Here is a 24,027-nt window from a genome sequence, read left to right as displayed (position 1 = left end):
CATTCCAGACCCAGATTCCTTTTCTGTTAAATTTCCTTTACTTAATGCACGTCCTTCATTTGCCCACTCCAACATTGTATGAACTTACATTTTCCCGGCAGTCTGGAAACACAAAGGTGTAAATATTAAATACGTATTAAATCTGGTCATGTGTGTTATCCACATTGCAGAAGCCACAACACTGTTACACCTCTATGAAATGATTATTAGAAAATAGTACAAATTTTTAATGGAGTTACAGCCCATTAAATCAGACACAGCAAGAGGAAGACACCTCCTCCAACCCAGCGTGTCACTTTATTACAGATTTCATTTCTCAGCAGAAAAGGGAGTTTACATGTCTTTGAAACACTGATAAAACAAAGCAAACAGTGGTGGGGTCGCCTCCAGTCACCCTGGTGTGACAGGCTGACAGCTGCTGCTCAGAGGAGTTGTTTGGGCATGAAGGAGCAGGTGGGAATTTTTTGAACTAAGGGAGGATTCAGGGTTTCTTCATGAAGCTGTAGAGGTGGGGGACCAGGTAGTCCCTGTAGTGGCCATCAATGAAGCCTTTGCCGCTGTTGTGCACAAACCAGCACGGCACGTCAGTCCCCAGCACACGGTCTGTCCTGTAGTCCTTCTGCACACCCCTGCAGGGAGGACACCCAAAGCAAGGTCACAACTTGGCAAATAGGCAAGGAGACATTGGGCATCCTGCTCAATATTGGTGCTGCTCTGCCAAAGTGGGGAGATGTGTCTCCCACCCACAGGAAGTGGAAATAACCACAAAACACAATGAATATTACAGCTCTGTGATCTCATGGGCCTATTCTGGGGGGTTCCAGGCATTTTTCAAACCTGTCCAGAGTCAGATGCTGGGCAGCACTAAGGACAGAACTGATTTAGAAAGAGAGCAATAAAGCACATGATTCCTACCTGGTAACAGTGAACTTGTTGCCTTTCACTTCCATGATGGCTTGTGGTTTCTCTGGAGCTTGCCCAGGTGTTTGGTGGTGGATTGACACTTCTGGTTCAGATACAAACTGACCTGGTCAGGGAGAGATTTAAAGCTGTTTGTGTGTCCTGACCTTTGAAGCTCCATGTCAGCTGCTGCCAGGCACTTTAGGAAAATCAAACTAGCTCCAGCAGGCAAACCAATCCAGCATGGATCACAGGGCACTCTGTCTCTCAGTAATTGGGAGAACAACCTCTGCTCCTCAAAATGAGTTCTGTGTGGGTCCAGGACTGAGCAAGTTGATTTATCTTATGAACTGAGGCCTTGCTTTTGTTTTATACCACTGCCAGAAGGGCTGTCATTTAGGGAAGAGCTGATTACAGATGTTTGCACAGAAATCTCAGAAAGTTTTCAGGAGTTTGTTTTGGTCTTTTCATGTTCAATATGCAGCAGTTTAGCCAGGCAGGGAAAGTCCCATCTCAATGTCACCTAGTCAGGTCTGTTTTCAAAACATCTTCCCCAGCTGGAATAAAGAATAATCTCCTGGTCCCTGATGTTCCACAATGTCCTTGGAACTTCCAGAACATTACAGGAGTTCCCCTATTCTCTTTTTGAATAATTTCCACACCTTTTCCATCAGGACACAGTCACCAACAAATTAACAGCATGAGGATGTGCCCAGGGCATGTTTAGGCTGGGTATTAGGGGAAGGTTTTTCACCCAGGGAGTGGTTGGACACTGGAACAGGCTCCCCAGGAAGTGGTCACAGCACCAAGCCAGAGTTGAGGAGCATTTGGAAAATGCTGTCAGGCACATGGCAGAATTCTTGGAAGTGTCCTGTGCAAGAGTTAGACTCCTTGTGGGTCCCTTCCAACTCAGGATATTTTATGCCTATGCTTCTATAAAATTCCCTCCAAGATCTGGCAAAACCCCTTCCCCTAGAGTCCCACCATTTCCACTCCCATCCTCAGCCCTTACCTATCAGCCCATGGGCTGCAGGAGAGAACTGGTTTTCAGGGGGAATGTAGATTCCCAGGAAGTCAACATTCACTGGGTGTTTCTTCCACACACGGTGCAGCAAAACCATGAAGGACATCTCCTCCCCCACAGTGATGGTAACGTTGCTTTCTTTCTTAACAGATATGAGGAGCCTGGCAGAGAGGGACCAAAGGGCAGGGTCAGTTCACACAACAGCTCTCAGCCCCTTGAGATGCTCTCAGGCATCCAGAACAATCCCACAGGGATGGCAGATATGTCAGAGGATCCATGAAAAACCCTGAGCCTTGGGAGTGGTACTCAGAGTTCTGGCAGGAAATGCCTAATAAACAGACACTTCACCCCCATAAGGCAACCTAATTTCCCCTACAAATTTAAGCTCTTTCTACAGTGAATGCACATTTTGGATGTGGTCCTGTTGCCTAAACAGGGTTGTAGGGCGTCCAGCATGGCTGACAGTTGTTAATCTGCAGGGGAAGCTCTCCTGGATGATGTGAATCATGGCATGGCAGGAGCCCTGAGGGTATCTCAAATAGAATTAGGTGAGAGCAGGTAAAAAACAATCAACTCACTGTTTCCGAATGATGTGCCCTGTGTCAGCCCAGGTCAGTGTGATGGCATAAGAGCCATCTTTCAGTGTTATTGTTTCTGTGGTGATCTCCACTTTCAGACCTTTCTTTTTGAAATAAAACCCAATTTTGCCAAAGTATGTGTTGAGTTTGTTATTCTCTGCTTTCTTGGCCCCGACGAGCTGCCCATTAACCACAACTCCTGTGAAGAGCAGAGAAAGAAATGTTGCCTCAGTCTTAAAGCACTGCCTGGAAACTTGGAGTTCTGATCTCAACAGGGAGCACCATGGGATCAACAGAAACAGGAACCCCTCTGAACCCGTTTTTCCAATTTTTCCAGCCAAGAGAAGAGAATAATTTAGTAAATTGCTTCCTGATGCTATTGTTCAATCCTTTAGCACAATAATCACAAAAACAATAAACAGGGAATTGCTGTTAAATCTTGCTGGGAGTAGGAGCAGAATCCCTTCAGGCCTAGTGTAAGGGATGGATAGGACAAGAGGAAATGGCCTCAGGCTGTGCCATGGGAGGTTTAGATTTGATATTAGGGAAGTTTCTTGACTGAAAGGGTGGTCACTGGAACAGGCAGCCCAGGGAAATGGTGGAGTTGCCATCCCTAAAAATGTTCAAAAAATCTGTGGACGTGACGCCTGGGGACATGATTTCATGGTGGGGTTGGTCCATGTGTTTGGCTATCCTCACAGTGAAAAGGTTTTCTTGAGTTTCACCTGTTGCACCTCATTTCTGTAGCTTCTTGTCTCTTAGATCTGCACCATAGAGATGTGCGAGGCTTCACCTTCACCTTCTGATCACGGAGTTGAGAACAGCAACAAGACCCACCACAGATCCATTACTTCTTTTCTTTAGCTTGGTCAAACCCAGCTGTCTCAGCCTCTCCCTCTCTGTCCTCTGCTCCAGCCCCAAAATCATCTTGGTGGCCACCACTGAATTCAGTCCAATTTGTCAACATCTCTCTTGTACTGGCAAGGCCCAAACTGGACACGATACTCCACATGTGGAAATAACCATTTTCCTCAGCTTGCTGGTCACAGTCCTGCCAGCACACAGTCCCCCCTGTAGGCAATTCCCTTGGTCCCTATGAATACCTTTCAGACACAAAAGAAAAAATTTGTGCTGTAAAATAAACCATGTTTTACTCCCTTACCAGTGCCAGGATCAGAAACCAAGTTTAGGATCTTCCCAGGCTCTGAGTTGATATTGAAGCAGATGTTCCTTTGGCTCTTGGGCAGGTGTATGATGAAATGTGGGTCATTGTCCACTGAAACACGGAAAACAAACAAGTGTGAGAAGCAGGTCAGTGCCTGCCCTAGAGGGGAGAGACACAAAAGCTGTTCAAAAGGATTTTGAAGCACTTTTTGGGACTCCTCATAGTAAAATGAGGGCACTTTCCACCCTAAGGTAGCCAAAAAAGTTCTCAGATGCTCCTCACAAAAGCCCCTCAAACACTTCCTCCTCATACAATTAATTCCCTGGTTTAAGGGAAGGAAATGACATTCCTGGTTTGAGAGCTGCCAAATGCAGTGAACCATAATGATGCCAGGTAAAGGCACATCCTGCCCACTAATCCCACTGAGGAATACAATCCAGGACTTGTTCTCACAGTATACTTTACAACCTGACAGAATTGGGCCCCTCAGAAATTCATATGTCCTTTAAAATTTGCCTCAGAAGAGACAAACACCTGCACCCATCACTGAAGGCAGCTGCTTCCAGTCCTGTCTTGCAGTGCAGAGCTCTGCCCAGCTCCCGCTGGGCTGGTGGCAGCTGAGATTTCCCTGTGCTGAGAAAGAGTTTGAGAGCTCTTTGTGTAATCACTACATAAATACACACATCACACACAGAGTTATTGTAGTAACACCATGTTTATGGGCAGTGGTTCTCACAGCTGGCTTGCTCAAATAAACTGCCACTAAACTGTGGCAAAGGCCCAAGAATTAACAGGATCCATCAGTCACCAGCAGCACTCAGAGATTTTTATCTACCACAGAACATTTATCTGCCATTTACAGCAGCAGTAACTCTACAATAGCTTTCATCTGTCATTTACAATGGAGGTAACTTTGCTACTGCAGAGAAGCTAAAGTTAAGCTCAGCAAACAGCCCCAGCCTCAGGGAAGCACACAGCAGACCAGGAGGTCACTTAGATACTTTAGATCCTATTAGGATCCAAAATAGCTTCATCCTTGTAGCTTACAGCATATTTTTACAGGTTCATCTATTCAAATCAAAATTCTCCATAATTTATAAAGATAAAGCTTATATCAGAAAGGACCTTAAAGACCAGGGGCAGGGACACCTTCCATTAGACCAGGCTGCTCAAATGCCCATCCAGCCTGGCCTAAAACACTTCTAGGGATGGTGGTGAGTCATTAGGTGATGAGTGTTGATGTGTCTGGTGTCCCTTGGCAGAGAAATGCTGTAGGTTTTACCTCTGTTGATGCTCAGGGAGGACACAGGTGGGCTCCTTTGCTCAGGCATGAAGCTGACTGGCACAGCTGTGACATTGGCCCAGGCTGGGATCCCTTTGTTGTTATTAGGTGCATTTGGAGTTAATCCCAGAGTACCTGTTAGATGACAGTCACAGTTAGGGTTCTGTAAGTGCTGACATATGTAATGGTGTAATTTTTAGAGCACTGCAGTAGATCAAAGCCTGATGTTATACCAATGGAAAGCAGGTGCAGCACCATTTACAGTGGATTTGTGTAGTGACATAAGGCTGGATTTGCTCCAGTGTCTTCACCAATGAAATATGACTTATGAGGGTAGATAGCTCACCATAAGTTACCAGTGAAAAAATGGAGCCTGGCTTTTTATCTCTCACTCATGAGAGCAGCCCCCACCTTAGCCCAGTCTCCAATGTAAGGGCTGAAGTGTTTTGCCAAGAAAAAAGCTGACTTTTAAAAATCCAGCATATGCTAAAAACTTTGTTGACTTGGGTCCTGAGTTTGAGGTGCCTGAGAAAAGGCAGGACTCTTCCTGCATGCTCTGGGATGACTCATGTGAAAAAAGGTTTCAAAGAAGTGCAAGCATTTATTATCTTTGATCATGTCCCTTTGTACTAGAGCTCTCTCTGCCTTTCCTATGGTGGAGACAGGAGAAAGTAACTTGTCCTGTCTCTCTCCCATTCAGTTCATGAAATAACATTACCTTAAACAATCTGTGAAACTTGGTTTTAATATGCTGGGCTGACATTAACATCTGCTGACCCTGCTGTGAAGAGGAGTAAGGGGAAACAGGAGCTGGGGCACACCAGCAGGACGGAAGATTGCACAGGTCAAATCTCTGCCAGCATCTTCTTCCTTGTGTCCCTAATTCAGACCAGAGGCTGTTTTTACACAACAAGAGAGACACAGTAATGGGCAGAGTGAGACACTGACCTGGGCAGCAGCCTTTCCTGGGGTCTTTGGGCTGGTCTGCCAGCATTATCTCATCCTTTTCAGCATTCTCAATCAGCATGGCCGTGAAGGGGGTGACGATGTGATGGTCCAGAGACATCTGCAGGATGGATTTGGTGATGTTCCTCTTCAAAGCTGCAGTGGGGGCTGCATTTCTGGGTGGGAACAGAAGCAGAACTCCCAGTTAGCAGCTCTACATGGCAGCTGCCATGGCAATTCTGTCATGGAGGGGTCACAGAGCCAAGAGGTGTTGCAAGAGGAAAGGCTGAGAGGATTAATCCTGAACGGCTACATGACTCTCACTTGGGCTCCATAAGGTAAATCTCCATCATTCCATTCCCTCAGCCCCACAGGCAGGCCTGTTTGAGCACATTTCTCCTCACCTCTCTGCCATCATCTGGTTGACAGTCAGATAGGCCCACAGCTTCCTTGTGAATTCAGGATCTGCAAACTTGTCCTTCTTCATGAATCCATCCAGCTCTTCAACATCTCTCAGGGTTTCCATGACGAGCTCTGCATTTGCCTGTGCAGTCAGAGAGAGAAAGATGAGGAGCCAGGAGAACAGGGTGCCTTGAATTCCCCTCTTGGCTGGGGTTAAGGACCCACTCTGGCTCTGCCCTTGGTCACTTGTAGATCAAAAAGTCCCATTGGCCTGACTACAATGAGAGGGGAAATGTAGCAGGATGTTCTTTTGTTAAAGACACTTCTGTGGCAGTGGATTAAAGTAGTTCAAGGAGTTGTTAGCAGTAGCCCAAGAGGTGCTAACTCATGCCAAAAGAAGAGGATCATGACAGAGCTCTATAATCCTCCCCTCAGGCTTTTTCACATCCAATTCCACTGAAGAACACAAACCAAATTCTACTTTCTCACACAGACCCTTGGACTGCACTGTGTTTTGGCAGGAAAAAATATTGGAGTTGTTTGTTTTTTTTTTCCAACAACAGACAAATGATAACACCTAAGCCCTGTAAGAGTGCAGATAATTCCGTTCCTCCTCAGAAAGAAAGGTCTGGATTTAATATTCCCATCCCATCCCACTCCACCTGGAACAGCAGCCCTGAAAACATGGGGGAAATCTCATCACACATAAAAGGGCAGTGCTAGGACTTGATATGCTGTAGATCCACCAGCTTGAACTCCCTGATGGTGGGAATTTCAGTCATGAAAGGAGTTGCCTTAGGGGATCATTCCTGCATCTCCACAAAGCATGAAGGAAAATCCATTCTTTTGTCTAGATTTAATCTTTTTGGTACATTTATTAGAAGGAAGTTCCTCTGGCAGGCTGCAGAGAGCAGGTAGTGACTATTCCTGGCTGTACTTGAAGCTGTTGTGGAACACTATTGGATAAACCCTCCATGAGTTTCCCCATGTTCCCACCAGGAACCCAAGTGGACAAAACCCTCTGCTGGTTAACTCTCAGCAGGGAGACTGTACACAGGAGGGAATGGACCAGCCCAAATGCCCTGAGCAGTTATCCAGGGACACCTTCACTCACTGCAGTCGCTGTGACGACGCTCTCCAAGTGCTGCAGGTTTTCCGTGTCGACCTTCCCAGCCACTACTATTTCTGAGCCACCAAAGTAGTTGTGGAAGCTGCTCTGGGTGACATCTGACACTGACTCCTGGGGGTAGTTGAACTGAATCTTCTTCAGCAGCGGGGTGGAGACCTGATTGTAGAAATTCTGAGAGGGAAGGAGACAGAGAAGTGAGTTTGTTGTACATAAAGTGACTCTCTTGCACAGGCCACTCTTACTGATAAGACTGCAGGTGACAAAATCTGGGGCCCTAATGAGCAAGAGGGAATTTCCTCATCTCATAGAATGCAGACTTCTTCATACTTGGCACACTTTTACAGGGGTACATAAAGAATATCTGCACCAAGTCTTGTGAAAGTCAAAGGATGGTCAGAAGTCCATGGGCTGTGCTCGTCCTAGACCTAAAAGTCTTGAGCACAGACGTGTGTGGGCCTGAATCCCTTCTCAGGATGGTCAGCTCTGGGCTACTGTGTAAGACAAACAGCTACTTTCCACCTAATTATTGTACAGATGGTGAAATCAGGGAACAGTAACAGTATAAGGATGTCAGAGTTTGATCAGCAGCAATTCCTGCTCACTGATTTGGAGCCAGAGCTAGAGCTGAACTTCTTCTTACATTGGCTAAATCTGGATTACCATTTAACATTTATATCTCAGGTTTTGGTTAGTGATGAAATGGCCTAAAGTAGTGTCCAGGCCTTAATTCTAATTCAGAAAATATTTTTTTATAGTTAAGGCTGTTTTATAGAATATTAATCCTACATGGGGAAGTAAAGAATGTGTTACAGATAAACTGTAACTAGGACCACTTAAGCTGAAATATGATTGATATCTTGCAGGACTTTCCAGAGGAAATTACGGGTCTTGAGAACTTCTTGCTAGTGGATTTACAGCTGTGAACAGAACAGGAGAGTTTAAGAGGCAATGAGGCAGAAGATCACCTTCATTTGGAGAGAAGTCTCCTGATTTCCAAAAATCCTTTGGGCCATGCCACGGTTGTCAGTTGCGATTCTCTGCAGGAAATCGTAGTCTACATCAAACCCAATCCCGAGGCAGAAGAGAGAGAATTCATCCTTTATGCTCTGCTTCACATTCTTCTGGATTGTTGTCAGCTTCAGCTCACCTTGGAGACACAGAAAGGGTGACATTCACCTGAGCAACAGAAAAGTTTCCATCAAGGTGAACAGGCTCCTGCTCCCCCTGTGTCTCTGGTTCTCTCTGGATATTAGGGAAATCTAGACAGCAAGCTTAATGCCAAATTTCCATTGTCTACAGCAACGTTTGAGCTTCTCCTGGACTGTGATTAACAAAGTGTTTGCACTGAAGACAATCCTTTTGGACATGTTTTTTGGTATCTGATGCATTTTCTTTGTATATCCAGGGCTCTTAGTAACTTCCTAGGGGATTTGAAATTCTAGCACATCTAGAGTTCTCCCAGAATTAGTGATTGAAGCTCTCTGCAGATTAAGACATCTTCATGAAGACTTTACTTTGTTTCTCATATTTAAGACATTCTATGTCATCGTTGGGACTTGTTTTATTTTCAGACTTATTTTTAATGGCAGACTTTTTGGAGCTGACATCTTCAAGTCAGCAATTGCTTTGACCTGTACCAAATCCAATCCAAATTAATTTCCTTTCCACTCTTTTTTCCTGATTTTCATGTTATGCTTGTGATTGCATAGATCTGTGTGAGCTAAAGTCACAGGAAGAGGAAATTTTTGTACAATCATAGGATCATAGAATGGTTTCTGTTGAAAGGAACCTTAAAGATCATCCAGTTCCAACCTCCCTGCTATGGCAGGGATGCTTTCCACTAGACCAGGCTGCTCAAAAGCCCAGTTTCTCTAAAGCTATTTTGATTACCTGTCCTACAGGATTTGTGCACCTCTGTAATTTGCAAAAAAGTCATAACCTGCATAACAGGCTGCTCATCTTTCAAAAGCTTCTGTGCAAAGCCCTGTGGCACTTTTAGCACTTGGCAAAAGGGCAGCACAAGCCATTGGAAGAAAGATTAATGGAAATCTTTAAACTTACTGACAAATTGTCTATTTGTTGCTTTTCTTGGGCTTACCCCACCAGCCTTTGTTCTCACCCAAAGCAGGATCCTTACCTACTGTCGGGTCTCCATCAGACACCAATACAATCATGGAAACTGAGTTTGGGTCCAACATGCCTAAACTTTTGGCTTCATTCAGGATGAAAGTGGCTCGGAGAAGAGCTTCATTGATATTTGTGCCTGTCAAAGACACAATGAAGAAAAAAAACCCAACTTGTTGAATCCAGATCAGTTCTAAGATTCTAGTGGAGTTAAGAGGGACAAGAGATGAGATCAAGGCAGCAAAACACCTCCTCTCTGATGTTTAGGTACACCTTTCTGCACTTTGGTTCCCTTTTTCATCCCAGGCTGTTGTCTTCATGAGGCCACTCCACTCCCCCTCATTAATTCCAGTGTGACCCTTTGTAGTGTTGGGAACTATTTGGTTTGGGAAAAATTATTGGGTTTGCAGGCAGGTGATTGAATGAGAGCACGGAAAACTTCTTTTCTGGCCATCAGCCCATTCCTTGGACAAGAAGAGGTGTATGTTTGCTGAGTTTACCTGAGGTTTGATTTGTGTCACAGAAGGAGCAGAGTAAGAAATCAGGATGAGAGGAGCAGAAATCTGAAGGCTGAGCAATCAGAAAATAGGTATTTTCTTTGTCAAGAAAGAAAAAAATCAGCAGCTCCAGAGACAAGATGATAATAAAATGCTGCATTTAAACTGGTTTTGCTGGATGGGAGCTGATCTCTAAGCTTATGTGTCAATTCTTTTGGGGTAACCAAGTCAGTCACTCATTTATCCAGCCTGGCTTCCTACTCCCAACACACTGATGATTTTGGACAAGTCTATAACTTCATGTTCATTGTAGTGAAAACTTCTGAAGACGAAGGTACCACAGCACCAGAAGGCTCTGATATTAGGGAGAGTCTCTCCACACTATTGATGCACAAATAACTGAATAACCCATCTAGAACTGCACTTCAAAGAGTGAAGAGGCAGACCAAAATAATCATAAGCCCCTTCCAAAGACCTGTACAGCTGCAAAAGACATCTGTCCTTGTTTATCAGACAGAGGATGAAGGAACAAAAAGGATAAACAGTTTTCCCACATGGCATTTAGTAGCTCATAGAACCATTAAATCATTAAGTTTGGAAATAACCTCTAAGATTGAGTCCAGCCATTAACCCCAGTCCACCACTAAACCATGTCCTTAAATTCCTTGTAGGACTTGGGGTCCTTCCCCAGCTCCATTACCCTTCTCTAGACATGCTCCAGCCCCTCAATGTCTTTCCTGTCACGAGGGACCCAAAACTGAGTGCGGCACTCGAGGTGTGGCCTCAGCAGTGCCCAGCACAGGGGGAGCGTCACTAGCCTGGTCCTGCTGGCCACACAAGTGTCCAAGCCAGGACACCACTGGCTTTCCTGGCCACCTGGCCACACTGCTGGCTCATGTTCAGCTGGCTGTCAGCCTAGGGCATGTGATTGTGAGTTCCCTGCTTATGGAATATTTCATTGGCCTGTTCATCCAGGCTTATGAGATGGACTTGATCTTTCAATGATATCTGGGATCTCTGAGGTGGGAAGTAAGATAGATTAAAGGCAACTGCTCTGTGGTCTGAGTTCTATCTAGAAGGCAATGCCATTCCATCCCCCAATATAATAAACTGCAATTCTTGCTCTTCTTTAGGCATGCTTTTCCTGTTTTGGGAATCAGACTCTTGTTTAGGACTACTCTGGCAGTCTGAAGGCTGTCTTAGGTACCCACTCCTGTGATAAGCAACTTCTGTGAGCACCCTGCAATCAGAACCTCATACCCCCATTGGGATGGATTGTCTGGATGTACTTCTTAGCATCTTCCACCTGCGATGGGGTGGCTGAGACCAGATTGTCTCTCCAGCACCGGACGTTGTGGTTGAAGTCGATCAGGGAGAACTGGTCAGCAGCACGGAGCTCACTCAATATTGCCTTCATGGCCTCGATGGTCTGAGAAGTTTAAGAGAAGACAGGTTTATGCTTTCTGCTGATGAAAACCTCTTCTTAACTTATAACCACAGGCAGATATTAGCCTCTGAGGAATAAGCACATGAGCACTGAAATCCAAATTAGCATCTGCTATCCAAATCTCTCTTTTTTTTTTTTTTTTCACTTCTTACATAATGTCAAATTTTTCACCAAAGAAACACAGAAAAATTGCAATTAGGAAGGATAAATTCATGTGGCTCAACTTGTTTAACTCCTGCTAACACAGAGTGAAATGAAAGAGAAACATTTGTGGTTCAGGAGAGAGCAACTGCTCAGATCAGCTCAGGAGACTTAGCTCTGTCTGCAATGCAGTCGTTTCAGGCTGGGTAACATCTATTTGAAGATGTGTAATTTAAACAAGTGACAATTTACCTGTATCCCAGTTTTGCAGCACTGATTTCCCCAAGGAAGCAATCTGCCAGGCCTTACTATTGTGCTCTCAAGGAAATTCAAATATACCTGGATGATCCCCAGCTAATGTTTGTCTAGTCAGTTCTTAAAACCTTTCAATGATACATGATATGCAATCTCCTAAACTCCTCACTCAGACCTACAGAGTTTTCCCTAACACATAACATAAACCTCTCCTGCTGCAAATCCATCTGATTCCATCTTATTCTACCCTGGCTGAGCATGAAAGGCAGTTGATGAGTTTCCATTTCAGAACAATTGTTTGCATATTTGGAGGCTGATTATCTTTCTTGAAGCATTTTCTCTTGCAGACTAAAATATCTTATTTTAACATTTTTTCCCCTTTATGGGTTATGTTGTCTAAACAATCCTTAGTGGTCTTCAGAGGGCTGTCAACAATTCATCCATGTTTGGAAAGCAGGGATGTAGTATCCCCATTGAGACTTTCCCAGGATTCAGTATGGAGCATTAGAGAAAAAGGGGGTCAGAGCCTTTGCAGAATATTTTGTGATCTGCCCATTAAAATTTATATTTAGAGTTAAAATCTGGCACCACCTCTTCCTTTAGTCATGGAAGAAACATTATAAATAATGGGGTAAAACCATTAAGTCCTTGATTCCAAATATTCTCCAAATTAAGCTGGTAATTTTACATGCCAGTGAGCTACAGAAGTGAATGGTAAAGCACTTGGGGAAAGTTGGCAGGCTGCTCATTTTGCAACAGAGGTCAAACACTTACTTGTTTCATTTTTAGTCCCCACATCGAGCCACTGACATCTATAACAAATAAAATGTTTTTGGGCAGTGGATCAAGATTTTCCGGAGCAAAGAAGTGAATAAAATAGCCATTAAAAATCTGCAAAATAAAATAAAAAAATCACAATGAAATGAGCTGCAGAAAATATTTCAGAAAACTCAAGACAGTGACAGAGCAGAAAATTCTTATTTTCTTAATGAGCTAAATATTTCTCCTTATTGTCTTTCTTCTCTTCTTTATTGGCCAGTTCTAACCTTCAGCTCTGCACATCTCTGCAGCCTTAAACCATTTTTACTCAATAAAAGCAGAGCCTGGTTCTCAGACCACTTCCATGCCCTAGCATAGGGAGGAATGAAAAATACTTTGAAAAAGACTGTTCTGCCTGTAATAATTCAACCTCATAACTCAGCTTCATGTTAACATAAAAATAGTGATGTTCTGGTTGTCTCCTTGTGATGTATTGGTACAACATCCAATGACTCCATCCTCTGATTCTACATTAAATCACCAGAGTGCTGCCAGGTATAAAGACATTGGCTTTTGGACATGACAGGAATCTTCTCCTACTATATGTAAGCCCATGTCTTAGTCATAAATTAAATAAATCCATTCTGCCCACTTAAAATCCCTCTGTTCTTTCAATTGGATACAGAGCTCGTCCTCATGCTTATTCCCCTGAAGGATGAAGTTTAGCACATTTTGCTGAAGGACAGCAATTCCTTTATTCACAGCTCTCTGGTCCCAGCTGAGCAGCCACACTTACTTCCAGTTCTCCCCCCGTGGTTTCTCTGTTCACATCGTACTGCACCACAAAATTTCCATCCACAGCCGTGGACGAGCACTTGGGGCATTTTCGTTGTTGAGCCATTGTTGGCTTGAAAGAAACATGAGCCTTGAGATGAGGAGAGATCATCGGTCAGCCAGGTGTTGTGTGAGAGGGGGGTGATTGACACAGAAACTTCACATCTTCAAGAAATTCCTGATTCCACTGAACACTTTCCTGCTTTCATTATTTGTGGAAAATGGACTTTGTCACTTCAGAAGAAAAACAGCACTAAGGTTTGCCTGGATATGTTGATTCAGTAGTAGCAAGTGTGACACAAATCACATGACCCATCTACAGCACCAAATATTTCAACTAGAGTGTGCAAACCATTTCTATCAAGCAATACATTATTAACATTTTGCTAGCTGAAACTATCCATAATTTTATCAATATTTTTAATAGGTTTCTAATTGACATTTTTCCCCAAACAAAGAGGATTGCCATTTGTCTGTGAATTGAGTGGAAGAAAACATTTTCATTAGTAGTGTGATTGAGCATGCAGACATTATGGCATTTTTCTTCTGTTTTAAGTGGATAACTTGAAACTGCCTGAGAAGATAAGACTTAATATAGACACACAGTATCTCTGAAATAATTTGCTAAACTACGAATGGGGGTGAATTTGAATATCAGGAAGCAATACTGCCTGACATATTACTATGGAATTAAAGACAGTTTTGCCACATTTTTGCATGCTTCCAGCAGGTACAAAAAATTGCCAGGACTGTAGAGTAAGCGTGAAAACTGAAGATTTCGTGCTATTTCCAGTCTGTGACTGGTTACCTTTTTCTCTCCCTTGGAGATGGTGGTGATTCCATCAAAATGATCTCCGAGTGAATTAGGAACATGCACGTAGCGCAGTCCCTGCGGCTCAATGATGCGGACATCCACCTAAAGGCAGGAAGGGAGGACATTCATTGTGGAGAGCTGCCCCATCCCTGGAAGCGTTCAAGGCCAGGTTGGAGAGGGTTTGGAGCAACCTGGTCTAGTGAGGAACAAATATGTCTGGTCCCCAGTGATAAACACAGCTGAGAATCTCCTGAATCGTGACTGACTCACGTCAGAAACAGTTGGGCAAACAAGCTTTGACATTTTTATACTCTTGTGTAAACTTGTCTTGAACAAACAATACTTGCTATTTATTTGGAATAATGCTTTTGACAAAAACTCCAGCTTCATGAGGTACTGTCCTATGGGAGCTGATGATCTCTGGTTGTCTCTCCACAACCATGATTTGTCTTAAAATCACAGAATGGTTTGGGTTGGAAAGGATCCTGAAGTCCATCCAGTTCCAAGCCCCCTGCCATGGGCAGGGACACCTCCTTGAAAAACATGAGCGCTTTCTCAGCAAGGATTCACCTGTAGGGTTCTTCCTACACACCCCAGCTCTGCTTTACCTCCATGTGCTTGGCCAGGCGTCCTGGCTTCACAGAGATGACGTGCTCGTAGGAGCTCAGCTTCCTTCGGATCATTTCGTGGTAGTGAAGCTGGAACTGGATCCTCATTCCTGGGGGCACATTCACTTCGGTTTGGAAGTTTTCCATATCCAAGGCATTGCTCCTGAAAAGTCATCAGTGGGGTTATTTTGTGAAAATACAAGGAGAAGGAAAAGCTTCTTTTCACTTTGGTTTAGATTGAGGGTTTGATTCTAACTGTGGCCTCTGCCAGGGAGCTGCAGTTGTCTGTTAGCACAGGGTGTTTTAGCAACCTGAAAGCTGAAACACAGTTTAAGTCTGTGACAATTAAATATCAGAGCTACTGTAAGTAAGCATTTTCCTTTCCAGGATTCCCCCTCAACTATTGCCTCCTGGGATGGATCATCTCAGCTCTCCTGTGAGTAAGTTCAGTACAAAATCCATATGCCAGAGTGTTTATACCTGACTATTCCAGCAGCTTTGCCTTTGGCTTTTGCTTGAGCATACATTTTTCTGGCTTCAGATTTTTCCCGAATATGGCTGGTGAATGTGATACCATTGATATCCCTAGGAGAGAGAAGCACAGTCAGCTTGCAAAAGAAACTTTACAATCGAGGACTGTTTCTTCAGTTTACATCAGTGAAATCTAAGCTGGTGGGAAATGGAACAACAAGGTTCTTGCTTAACCCCAAAGTAATGAATTCTGATTTTCACTAGAGCTCTATCTTTTTCCCTATCTGATTTTTATTTCAAGTAGCCAGCACCATTGTGCTCTGGGGAGGATCTGCTCTCCTCCACCTCCTTCAAACTTTCCCCATGCTTTGGGCAGGGAAGGCAGTTCCTGATATCATAGTTGGTTTGGAACATGGATCAGGACATCTCCTGAACAGCAAGCTGCCTGTCTGAATGGATACTGAACCAGGACAGCTTCTGTTCAGTGAGGGCTCTGATTTGGGTCTCTCTCCTTTGATTTGGCAAGGTGGGGGCTTAGTCTATTTGAGACTTTTGTCCATTTTTATTGATAATGACCAAGATCTCAATAATTACATGAGAGGAAGACCTGGACAGACAGATAGACTGATGGTATGAACCTCTTGAGAAAGCCTGCAAAAATTATACTGAACCTGGAAAAGAATAAGAGCTTTTAGCATTTACAAATACTTCCTTCCCAGCCTGCTGAATGCTTCCAGAAGACGAGGCTGGTACCTGACCACTACTTACATGGTAAAGTTGTCAATGAAAGCTCCTTTGGGGACTTGCACGTCAAACATGATGGGCTGTGGCCGCTTCGCGTTGTTCACCATCTTGGCTTGGATCATTGTGTTGGCCAGCCGAGACGTGATGGTGGACTGAACCTTGTAGCTGTAAAGACCTATCTTGTCATCATCCTCCACCTGCATTTGACAAAATCACTCTATAAATTTAGGGTGCCACTGGAAAAAATGTGTTAAAGGACAATATCAATCTTTTTTTTTTTTTTTTTTTTTGTCTCAGTGCTACTTTTTAATTGCTGCTCCTCACAATATGGCAGCTAGAGGGGACATGATCTCAAGCTCAGGACATCTCCGTATTTTACCTGGAAATTATGGCAGGATATTCATGTGAATATAGTTCATCATAATATTTCAGCTGAAAGAGGGTATTTTTAAAGCAGAAATGTTTTCCTTGCTTTTCACCATGCAACCGGTCCTTGGAATGAGTCTATGAGTGCAATCCAGCATGGAAAGCTACACAGTAATCCTGAACATCATATAATGAGGAGGAGAGAGCTCACATTTTCAATCAAAGTCCTAAACAGAGGAGACTGGAAGCATTGGTTACTGACCTAGTGTTGTAAATGGTTAAACCACAGCAGGGGGATAACAGTATTTAAGTGTTTTATTAAGACATTGTCTAATCATTTTTGATGCTTATTTCTTCATATTTACCATACCCTTCTCCCTCCAAAAGCAGATGCATCAACAGGATTGTGCAAACATATTTCTGTTTAAAGAAAATAGGTTAATACCCAACCGGCAGTAAAAACAAGGAACTGAACAAACAGAGGGATTGATTTCCAAAAAATGGTTAACCAGAAAATCACTTTGTTCAGTATTATTTATCACAGAGGAAAAAAAATACTCACCAGATCTCCAACGTACCCCCAGTCAGATGTGCTCCGCTGGAAAAGAAAAATATGGAAGGAATATTCAGCAAAGCTAAGAACACTGACTGGTTGTTTCAAGACAGGGATCTAAAAATTGTTTTCTAAGATTATGAATCATAAGGTCATAGGGAATCACAGAACCATTACATTTGGAAAAAACATCTAAAATCAGGTCCAGCCATTAACCCAGCACTGCCAGGGTCACCAAACATTTACTTTTTACATGCTTTTTTGAATACTTCCAGCAATAGTGACTCCAGCACTTCCATGGGAAGCCTGATGCAATTCCTGACAACCCTTTCATGGAACAATTGTCCCCCGATGTCCACCCTAAACCTCTCCTGGCACAACTTGAGGCCATTTCTTCTTGTCCTGTCCCTGTTCCCTGGGAGCACAGCCTGACTCCCCCCGGCTGTCCCCTCCTGTCAGGGAGCTGTGCAGAGCCACAGGGTCCCCCTGATCCCCCTTTTCTCCAGGCTGAGCCCCTTTCCCAGCTCCCTCAGCTACTCCTCCTCAGACTTGTGCACCAGACTCTTACCCAGCTCTGTTGCCCTTTGGACATGAATGAGAATTAGTTTGAGTTCCCAGACAAAGTGTGAATATTCCTTTTGTCTTATTTCATGTATTTCTACATGGGATGTTGGAGCATGTGATTTCCCAGCTGTGCCTCAGAACCTTTCACAAACAGGACAGCTTTCTTCCTCTTTCTTTTTTTTTTTTTTTAAAGAAAACATTCTCTTCTAGAAAAACATTTTTCATGAAAGCATATCACGCTGACAGAAAGTCATCCTCAGACACCCTTGTTTTTAACAGAAAAGTTCTCTTTGTTTTTCCATGAAAAGTGGAAAAACCGCAAACCCCAGACTTCTTTAGCTCACTTTATTGCCATTTACATTAGAAAATATTTATGTATTATATACAATATGCATGAATTAAAAAACCCATTGTGTAATCGATATTACATTTACATGCTTGTGCCTATGGAAGTTAATTATGCATGCATTACTTAGACGAAATTGCCCGTTAATGGTTGTGGTTTCCCCCCTGCCCTATGAATTGCTCCATTTGGAAATTTCTATGGCAAGGTGCTGACATCTTGTGGCCATTCCAATAATTCTGTTTAATTTCCCCCCAAAAATCTCCCCCTCATAAGGAATATTGATATTAATCCCCTGAAAGAGAATTTGGCTCACCCAGATGCAACTTTTTAAAGCAGAGATCTACTTTTATATTATCATCACAGCTAGGCCATCTCAGCTCTCCAGGGTCAAGAGGACCCAAAACCACAGAAGATGCTCATGAAAATAGCTTTAATCTCATGATGAACTGGAAGATTGTTCTGCAATTGTTAAGTTCATTTGAAGCTAATTAATATGCTGTTCTAGGGAAATCTTGTGCTGTATAAGAGATAATGATGTCATAGCCAGTTCATTTTAAAGACATGATTTTAAGGACCCTTTAAAGGTGGATGGAGAGACTGCAGGATTTCTGCCTGCCTGAGAACAAATGCAGGTTTTCATTTTTTAGCTCTAAGGCACTACCTGAACCATTCAGACTGGGATTACAGGATATGGAAGTTTATGGCTCTCTAGGGACCCTCTGTGAAGCCTGATGGACTGATCCTGTCACACCCCACAAACTTCACTGTACAGTGAACTGGACTGTCACACCTGACAAAGGACCAGACCAAGAAGAGTGATTTTTGGCCCCACACATACCTTTGGCATAGGGAACATCACCATCTTGAATACAAACTAAGATTAAACCAACATTAGCTGAAACAAATTTAATTTTGGGAAGATGAAGACTGAGACCTTAGAGCACAGGGGTTTTGTTTTATTGGGGTACATTTCTGGTTCTCAGCTTAGGGCTCCTGACCCACTTTAGGAATGGTGGTTAAAGCTTTCAGGATGCCCAGGTTTCCCTCCTGATAGCTCTTGGTGGAGAAGAGGGGGTAGCTGAAGGAGAAGGAATTTATCACTGGTACATGTCGTGACTCCCATGGCTGGTATTAGAGATCAGACATGGGCTGGGCCAGACCTGGGAACTCAGAGGCTGCAGAGGGCAGCCACTCCAGCAGGTCAGGAGGACAGAGCTGTACCTTTATCTTCAGGCACCTGAACACCAGAATCAAGGAAACAGAAGCACAGAATAGTTTGGGTTGGAAGGGACCCTAAAGATCCTTTAGTTCCACCTCCCTTGCCATGGGCAGGGACACTTTCCACTAGACCAGGTTACTCCAAGCCCCATCCAACCTGGCCTTGAAGATCCTACTCAGACCTCCAGGTCTGAGTGCTGATGTGATCATTGAGAATGGGGACTTCTGTGGTACCTGAGACTCCTGTTATTTCCAGCATGAGGATTCATGGCTGATCTTTGCTTTTAAATCACATCCACACCTGTTGATCACTGCATAAAAACAGGATATTGAGCCGTATCTCACGCATGCCAAATTGCTAATCAGAATGAAGACATGTGCTTCAGGAACTGTTTGAAGGACAGATGTTGGGCTCTGTCTTCAGATACTGAGATGCATCTTCTCCTGAAACCTGTGCAGGATATGGATATTCAACACTTCACAGTGATCTTTGTTCAAATCACTGTGCATGGACATTGCAGCTATTTAGTGAAATAAGGAGAGCAGAATCACAAATGTTCTGCATTTGACAGAAATGTCTTTTCTACTGGGGCATGAACAATGTTGAAAAGAAGATGCCTGACATGACAAACTATAAATAAGGTGTGATCTTCAAGTGTTCAAGGCCAAGCTGGACAGGGCTTGAAGCAACCTGGTCTACTGGAAGGTGTGCTTGCCCATGGCAGAGGGTTGGAATCAGATGACTTTTCAGGTCCCTTCCAGCCCAAACCATTCCATGTTTCTGTGATTCTAAGATCTACTTGGAATGCCCTTCCAGTTCTTTGAGGTGCTATTGTCTCATAATTCACTTATTTTTCTGTAATTTCCTAAGCAGTTTTTAACACAATCCATTGCAGCCTCTTCACACTCCTTTCAGGGGATCCTCAGGGAGATGCAAGAAGAGAAATTTCAGACCTAAGACTTGGCAGAGCTTGTCTTCACAGTGCTGCAGATGGATCCTTGTCTGTTTGGTTACATTTACCCCTGGCAGCTGGGGGAGTCTCCAACCAGCTGATTTAGGAAGGGATTCTTCAGTGTGAGGGTGGTGAGGTCCTGGCACAGGATGTCCAGAGAAGTTGTGGCTGCCCCATCTCTGGAAGTGTTCAAGGACAGGCTGGGTGGGGCTTGGAGCAACCTGGGACAGTGGAAGGTGTGGAAGGTGTTCCTCCCCATGGCAGAGAGGTTGGAATGAGATGAGCTTTAAAGTCCCTGCCAACCCAAGCTGCACCACGATTCTATCATCCCATCTCTTTCCCTGTATCCTTCCTGTGCTGCTGCTCTTGGAGGGGAAACCAGGCAGGCAGAACAGCACCTCTGGACAGCCAGAGACCAGGACCCAAATCTGGGGGACGTGTTGCAGAACATCCCACCTCACAGGGTGCCTCACAGGTCTAGACACTTTATCTATCTCCAAAACAGAGATAACAGCTGTGCACCACCATATAGAGGTTCACAAGGTCACCTGCATTCCAGGCCATGGAACACTCTGCTGCTGTGGTCACGAGGACCATTCACACACCTGAGGCACAGCATTTTGGGAATTACTCAGGAGCAAGATAGCAGAATACCTTATCTGTACCTAGAAAACCATCCTCTGTATTTAGAGCCAATCAATAGGGGCTGCAGGGAGATCTGTTGTCTTGTTGCCAGTAACAGGTGAGCTCTTTGCAGAAAAGCATAGTGCTGAAAAAATAATTTGGGAGACAGCCTTCCTGTGGTGATGAACAGTAAATAACTGTGTTCCTGCTGCTGGCCAAGAGCTGCTGTCTCAAGATGATTTGCACAGTTCAGTTTAATCTCATTTATTTTATTTTATTGTGACTCAACTAATATAGGAGTAGATGAGATCTTAGTTCTACTGGTTTGCAAAAATTTATTTTATAGGTAAAGGATGGGAAATAATGTATGGGAATAAAAGTAATAACTGGTATAATTAAACCAGCAGTAGAATTGTAAATTACTGCATGCATATGTCTCTGCCTCTATGTATCCAGGAATTTTGGGAACAGAGGCAACATAATACATATGGCACTGATACAGATACATTGGAAAGTAATGATTCCCTGGAGAAGTGCAGCTAGAAGGAATTTCTGTTTAGATCATGATTCAATTATTTAAATACTGGACTGGCAAGTGTGAGGACTTGATTCATACTCATGCCAAAATCTGCCATTTTCTTCCACTGTTATGCAGGCTTTAGGTATCAATAAGTTCCATCCAAAGCCTTAGGAAAAAGGAAAATCAGGTTTGCCTGTGTGTAATTTCAAAGATTCTGGGAAATCCAACATTATCCAAGAGGATCTTTCGTTTTCTCTACACTGAACAAGCTCAAGAAAAGCAGCACCAGAGCTTGGTGCAAGGTCCACTCTGATCATCATTTCTTTCATGCAGTGTAATGAAAAATTAATACATTCAAACAACTGATTTCATGAGTATTATCATTAATTGCTACTGTGTAAAACACAGAAAAACTCTTGCAATGCTGCTCTAAATGTCTTCCAAGCCAACAGACTAAAATAATCTGCAACCCATCAGTGTGCTGGAAACAAATTTTCTTCCCAGATCTCAGGTGCCACCGGCTCATCACTGAGTGTCACTCTTTGTCCAGAGTTAAATATGAATGGACTGAAGGTTTACAGCCTACACGTGCCTGTGTCTGAAGTCCTTTTCCATTTTCTCATGGAAAAACCTCACCCCTTTCAATGGGATTTTCCCCAGACATGAAGTTAGACAAATATCTCCATTGTTTATCCCCTCAGGAGCACAGGTACAGAACAAAGCCTTGTTGTGCTTAAGGGAGAGCAGCAGTTCTTGTCCCAGCCAGAGATATGGAAGTCTCAATGCCTATGAAAACCAGCTGGTCCCACATGATTGTACACTCACAACCCTGGACATGGAGAAAGACACCTGGAGAGAGCTCCCAGCCATTCTGGCCTCCCTCCTCTGGAGCATTTCTGGGTACTGTACCTGGTACCTGCCCTTTCTCGCCTTGGAACTTGAGGGAAATCCATCAATTTCCAGATCAATCAGGTTTTCCACTTCCTAGAGGAGGGAGAAGAAGAAAGAGTTGCTGCTGCCTTACTGTTTGATTTATCACTTGATTTATTATTGGTTAGCACTTTTCAGGAGAGTTCCAAAGGGATTTTACCTCCCCTGGATGCTAATGGGGAGCAGAAGCACAAACCATCTCAGTCCAAAATCCTTACACATTCAGCTTCCCTCAGTGGCCAACCAGCTCTATAAACTCCTGTAAAATCATGACCTTTACCATCATTTTACAGCCTTTCCTTCTGAAACAAGGAGTAATATTTAACATGAAATGACCACAAAGAGCAAGAGGATTATCACCAGGATGGGTCTAGCCATGGAAACTACAGCATTTCAGACACTGATCTTACTCAAAGGAAGTTCAGAGAATTTCTGTTCAAACCAGTAGAAATCGTCCCTGGTTTTACACCAATATACCTGAGAACTAAATTCCTCCCAATGACAGCAAAAGAACATCAGGTCTTTTACAAGTGCACTGATTCATTTAGAAGTGTGGGTCACACCACAGTAATACTCTTAATTAAATTTTGTTATGAGCTTAATTTATAGTAATAAAGAAGTTTAAGTGCATGAATTCCTTTCTAACTTATGTGATAGCATACACACAAAGGTTTGTATAAAATTAATTTAAATTGTTTAAGCACACTGATGTTAAATTGATAAGGCATCTACAATTAGAAAGAACCACAGGTGTTGAATATTCTTTATGGGAATTATAAACCCAGTTTTAAAATCCCATTGAGTCAAGAAAATGGCTGTAAAAATAACGAAAAATAGGATATCCCAGCTCACTGAAGATTTTTATTAATCCTGCAAAGGAAAAGAAAACCTTGTATAATCCCTGCTGACTTCACAGAAATATTTCAAAACTACAGTGTGGAAATGGGTGTAGACACCAAATCTAAGTTCACCTGAGCCTAGGGGTTTAAATTTAGACTCAGTTTCAGAGTCAAAGCTATAACTATGCTTCTTTTTATCATTGCATTATCCCAAAAAATGATGGTCTCTTTTATAAATTCTCTCATCCCTCTGCTGAGGAATGTGAAATCAATAGGATATTCACTCTGTATTTGAATTCCTGTTAACAAAAGCCCAATTCCATACAAAGCTTTGCTGAAGTTCACAGTGTTCCACACAGGAGGCTCCATCCACAAAGATGACTAGGTGCCCTGTTTCTGCTTATTCCAGGGAAACAGGGTATAAAATATGCTGAAGATCTGAGTACAGAAGCCCACTTAAATGTTTAAAGGTTAAAACCACACCAGAAAAGGCAACACTGAAGAATATGAAACCTGCTTGCAATGAAATTTGGACTTAGGCTCACACTCTCCCTTTAACAATATTAAATAACAACAATAATAATAAGCTTCAATAATATTTAAAAAACTCAGCATTACAAATGACAAATAAAGACCAATTATCAGAAAACTTTGCAGCTAAAAGTAGAAGAGAATTGTGAAGCAGTGACCCAGTTCTGCTCCCACGGCCGCTTCCATCCAGGCTTCAGCAAGGAAGGGAAACCTGGGCCCTGCCTCCAAATACTCACATCTGGGATGTCATCAATAACCAGATCAAAGCCCCCGACTCCAGAAATGAGGAACAAAACCAGGAAGCTGCTCAGATTCTTCATTTTCTTCCTGCTTGTTTCCTCCTGAGAACAGCCTGCACAGGTACAGACACAAGTTCTTCCCTTCTCTGAGACAAGTTCAAGGAAACAGCCCAGGTTTATGCAGCATTTTGAGCAAAGTTCTGAAATGCTGACTTTGTTTAGGCT

General features: G+C 43.3%; 1 protein-coding gene across 1 annotated transcript; it reads right to left on the bottom strand.

Annotated features, from left to right (window-relative positions):
- Window positions 1-278: 278 nt before the first annotated feature.
- LOC131592938 (inter-alpha-trypsin inhibitor heavy chain H2-like) lies at window positions 279-24,027 on the bottom strand. The gene is made up of 21 exons (XM_058864885.1): window positions 23,800-24,027; window positions 22,173-22,247; window positions 17,048-17,083; window positions 16,144-16,316; window positions 15,385-15,489; window positions 14,905-15,067; window positions 14,291-14,398; window positions 13,445-13,573; window positions 12,664-12,780; window positions 11,307-11,475; window positions 9,563-9,688; window positions 8,391-8,572; window positions 7,411-7,596; window positions 6,299-6,438; window positions 5,898-6,070; window positions 4,950-5,084; window positions 3,665-3,778; window positions 2,503-2,701; window positions 1,913-2,085; window positions 916-1,027; window positions 279-629 (listed from the first exon to the last, which is right to left on the bottom strand). The coding sequence occupies exons 1-21, from the start codon at window positions 23,881-23,883 to the stop codon at window positions 482-484; spliced, it is 2,847 nt and encodes a 948-aa protein (XP_058720868.1). The 5' UTR covers window positions 23,884-24,027; the 3' UTR covers window positions 279-481.

This window comes from Poecile atricapillus, chromosome Z, assembly GCF_030490865.1.
Source record: "Poecile atricapillus isolate bPoeAtr1 chromosome Z, bPoeAtr1.hap1, whole genome shotgun sequence".
NCBI classification, from domain to species: Eukaryota; Metazoa; Chordata; class Aves; order Passeriformes; family Paridae; genus Poecile; species Poecile atricapillus.
This window is presented reverse-complemented; position numbering and strand designations above follow the sequence as displayed.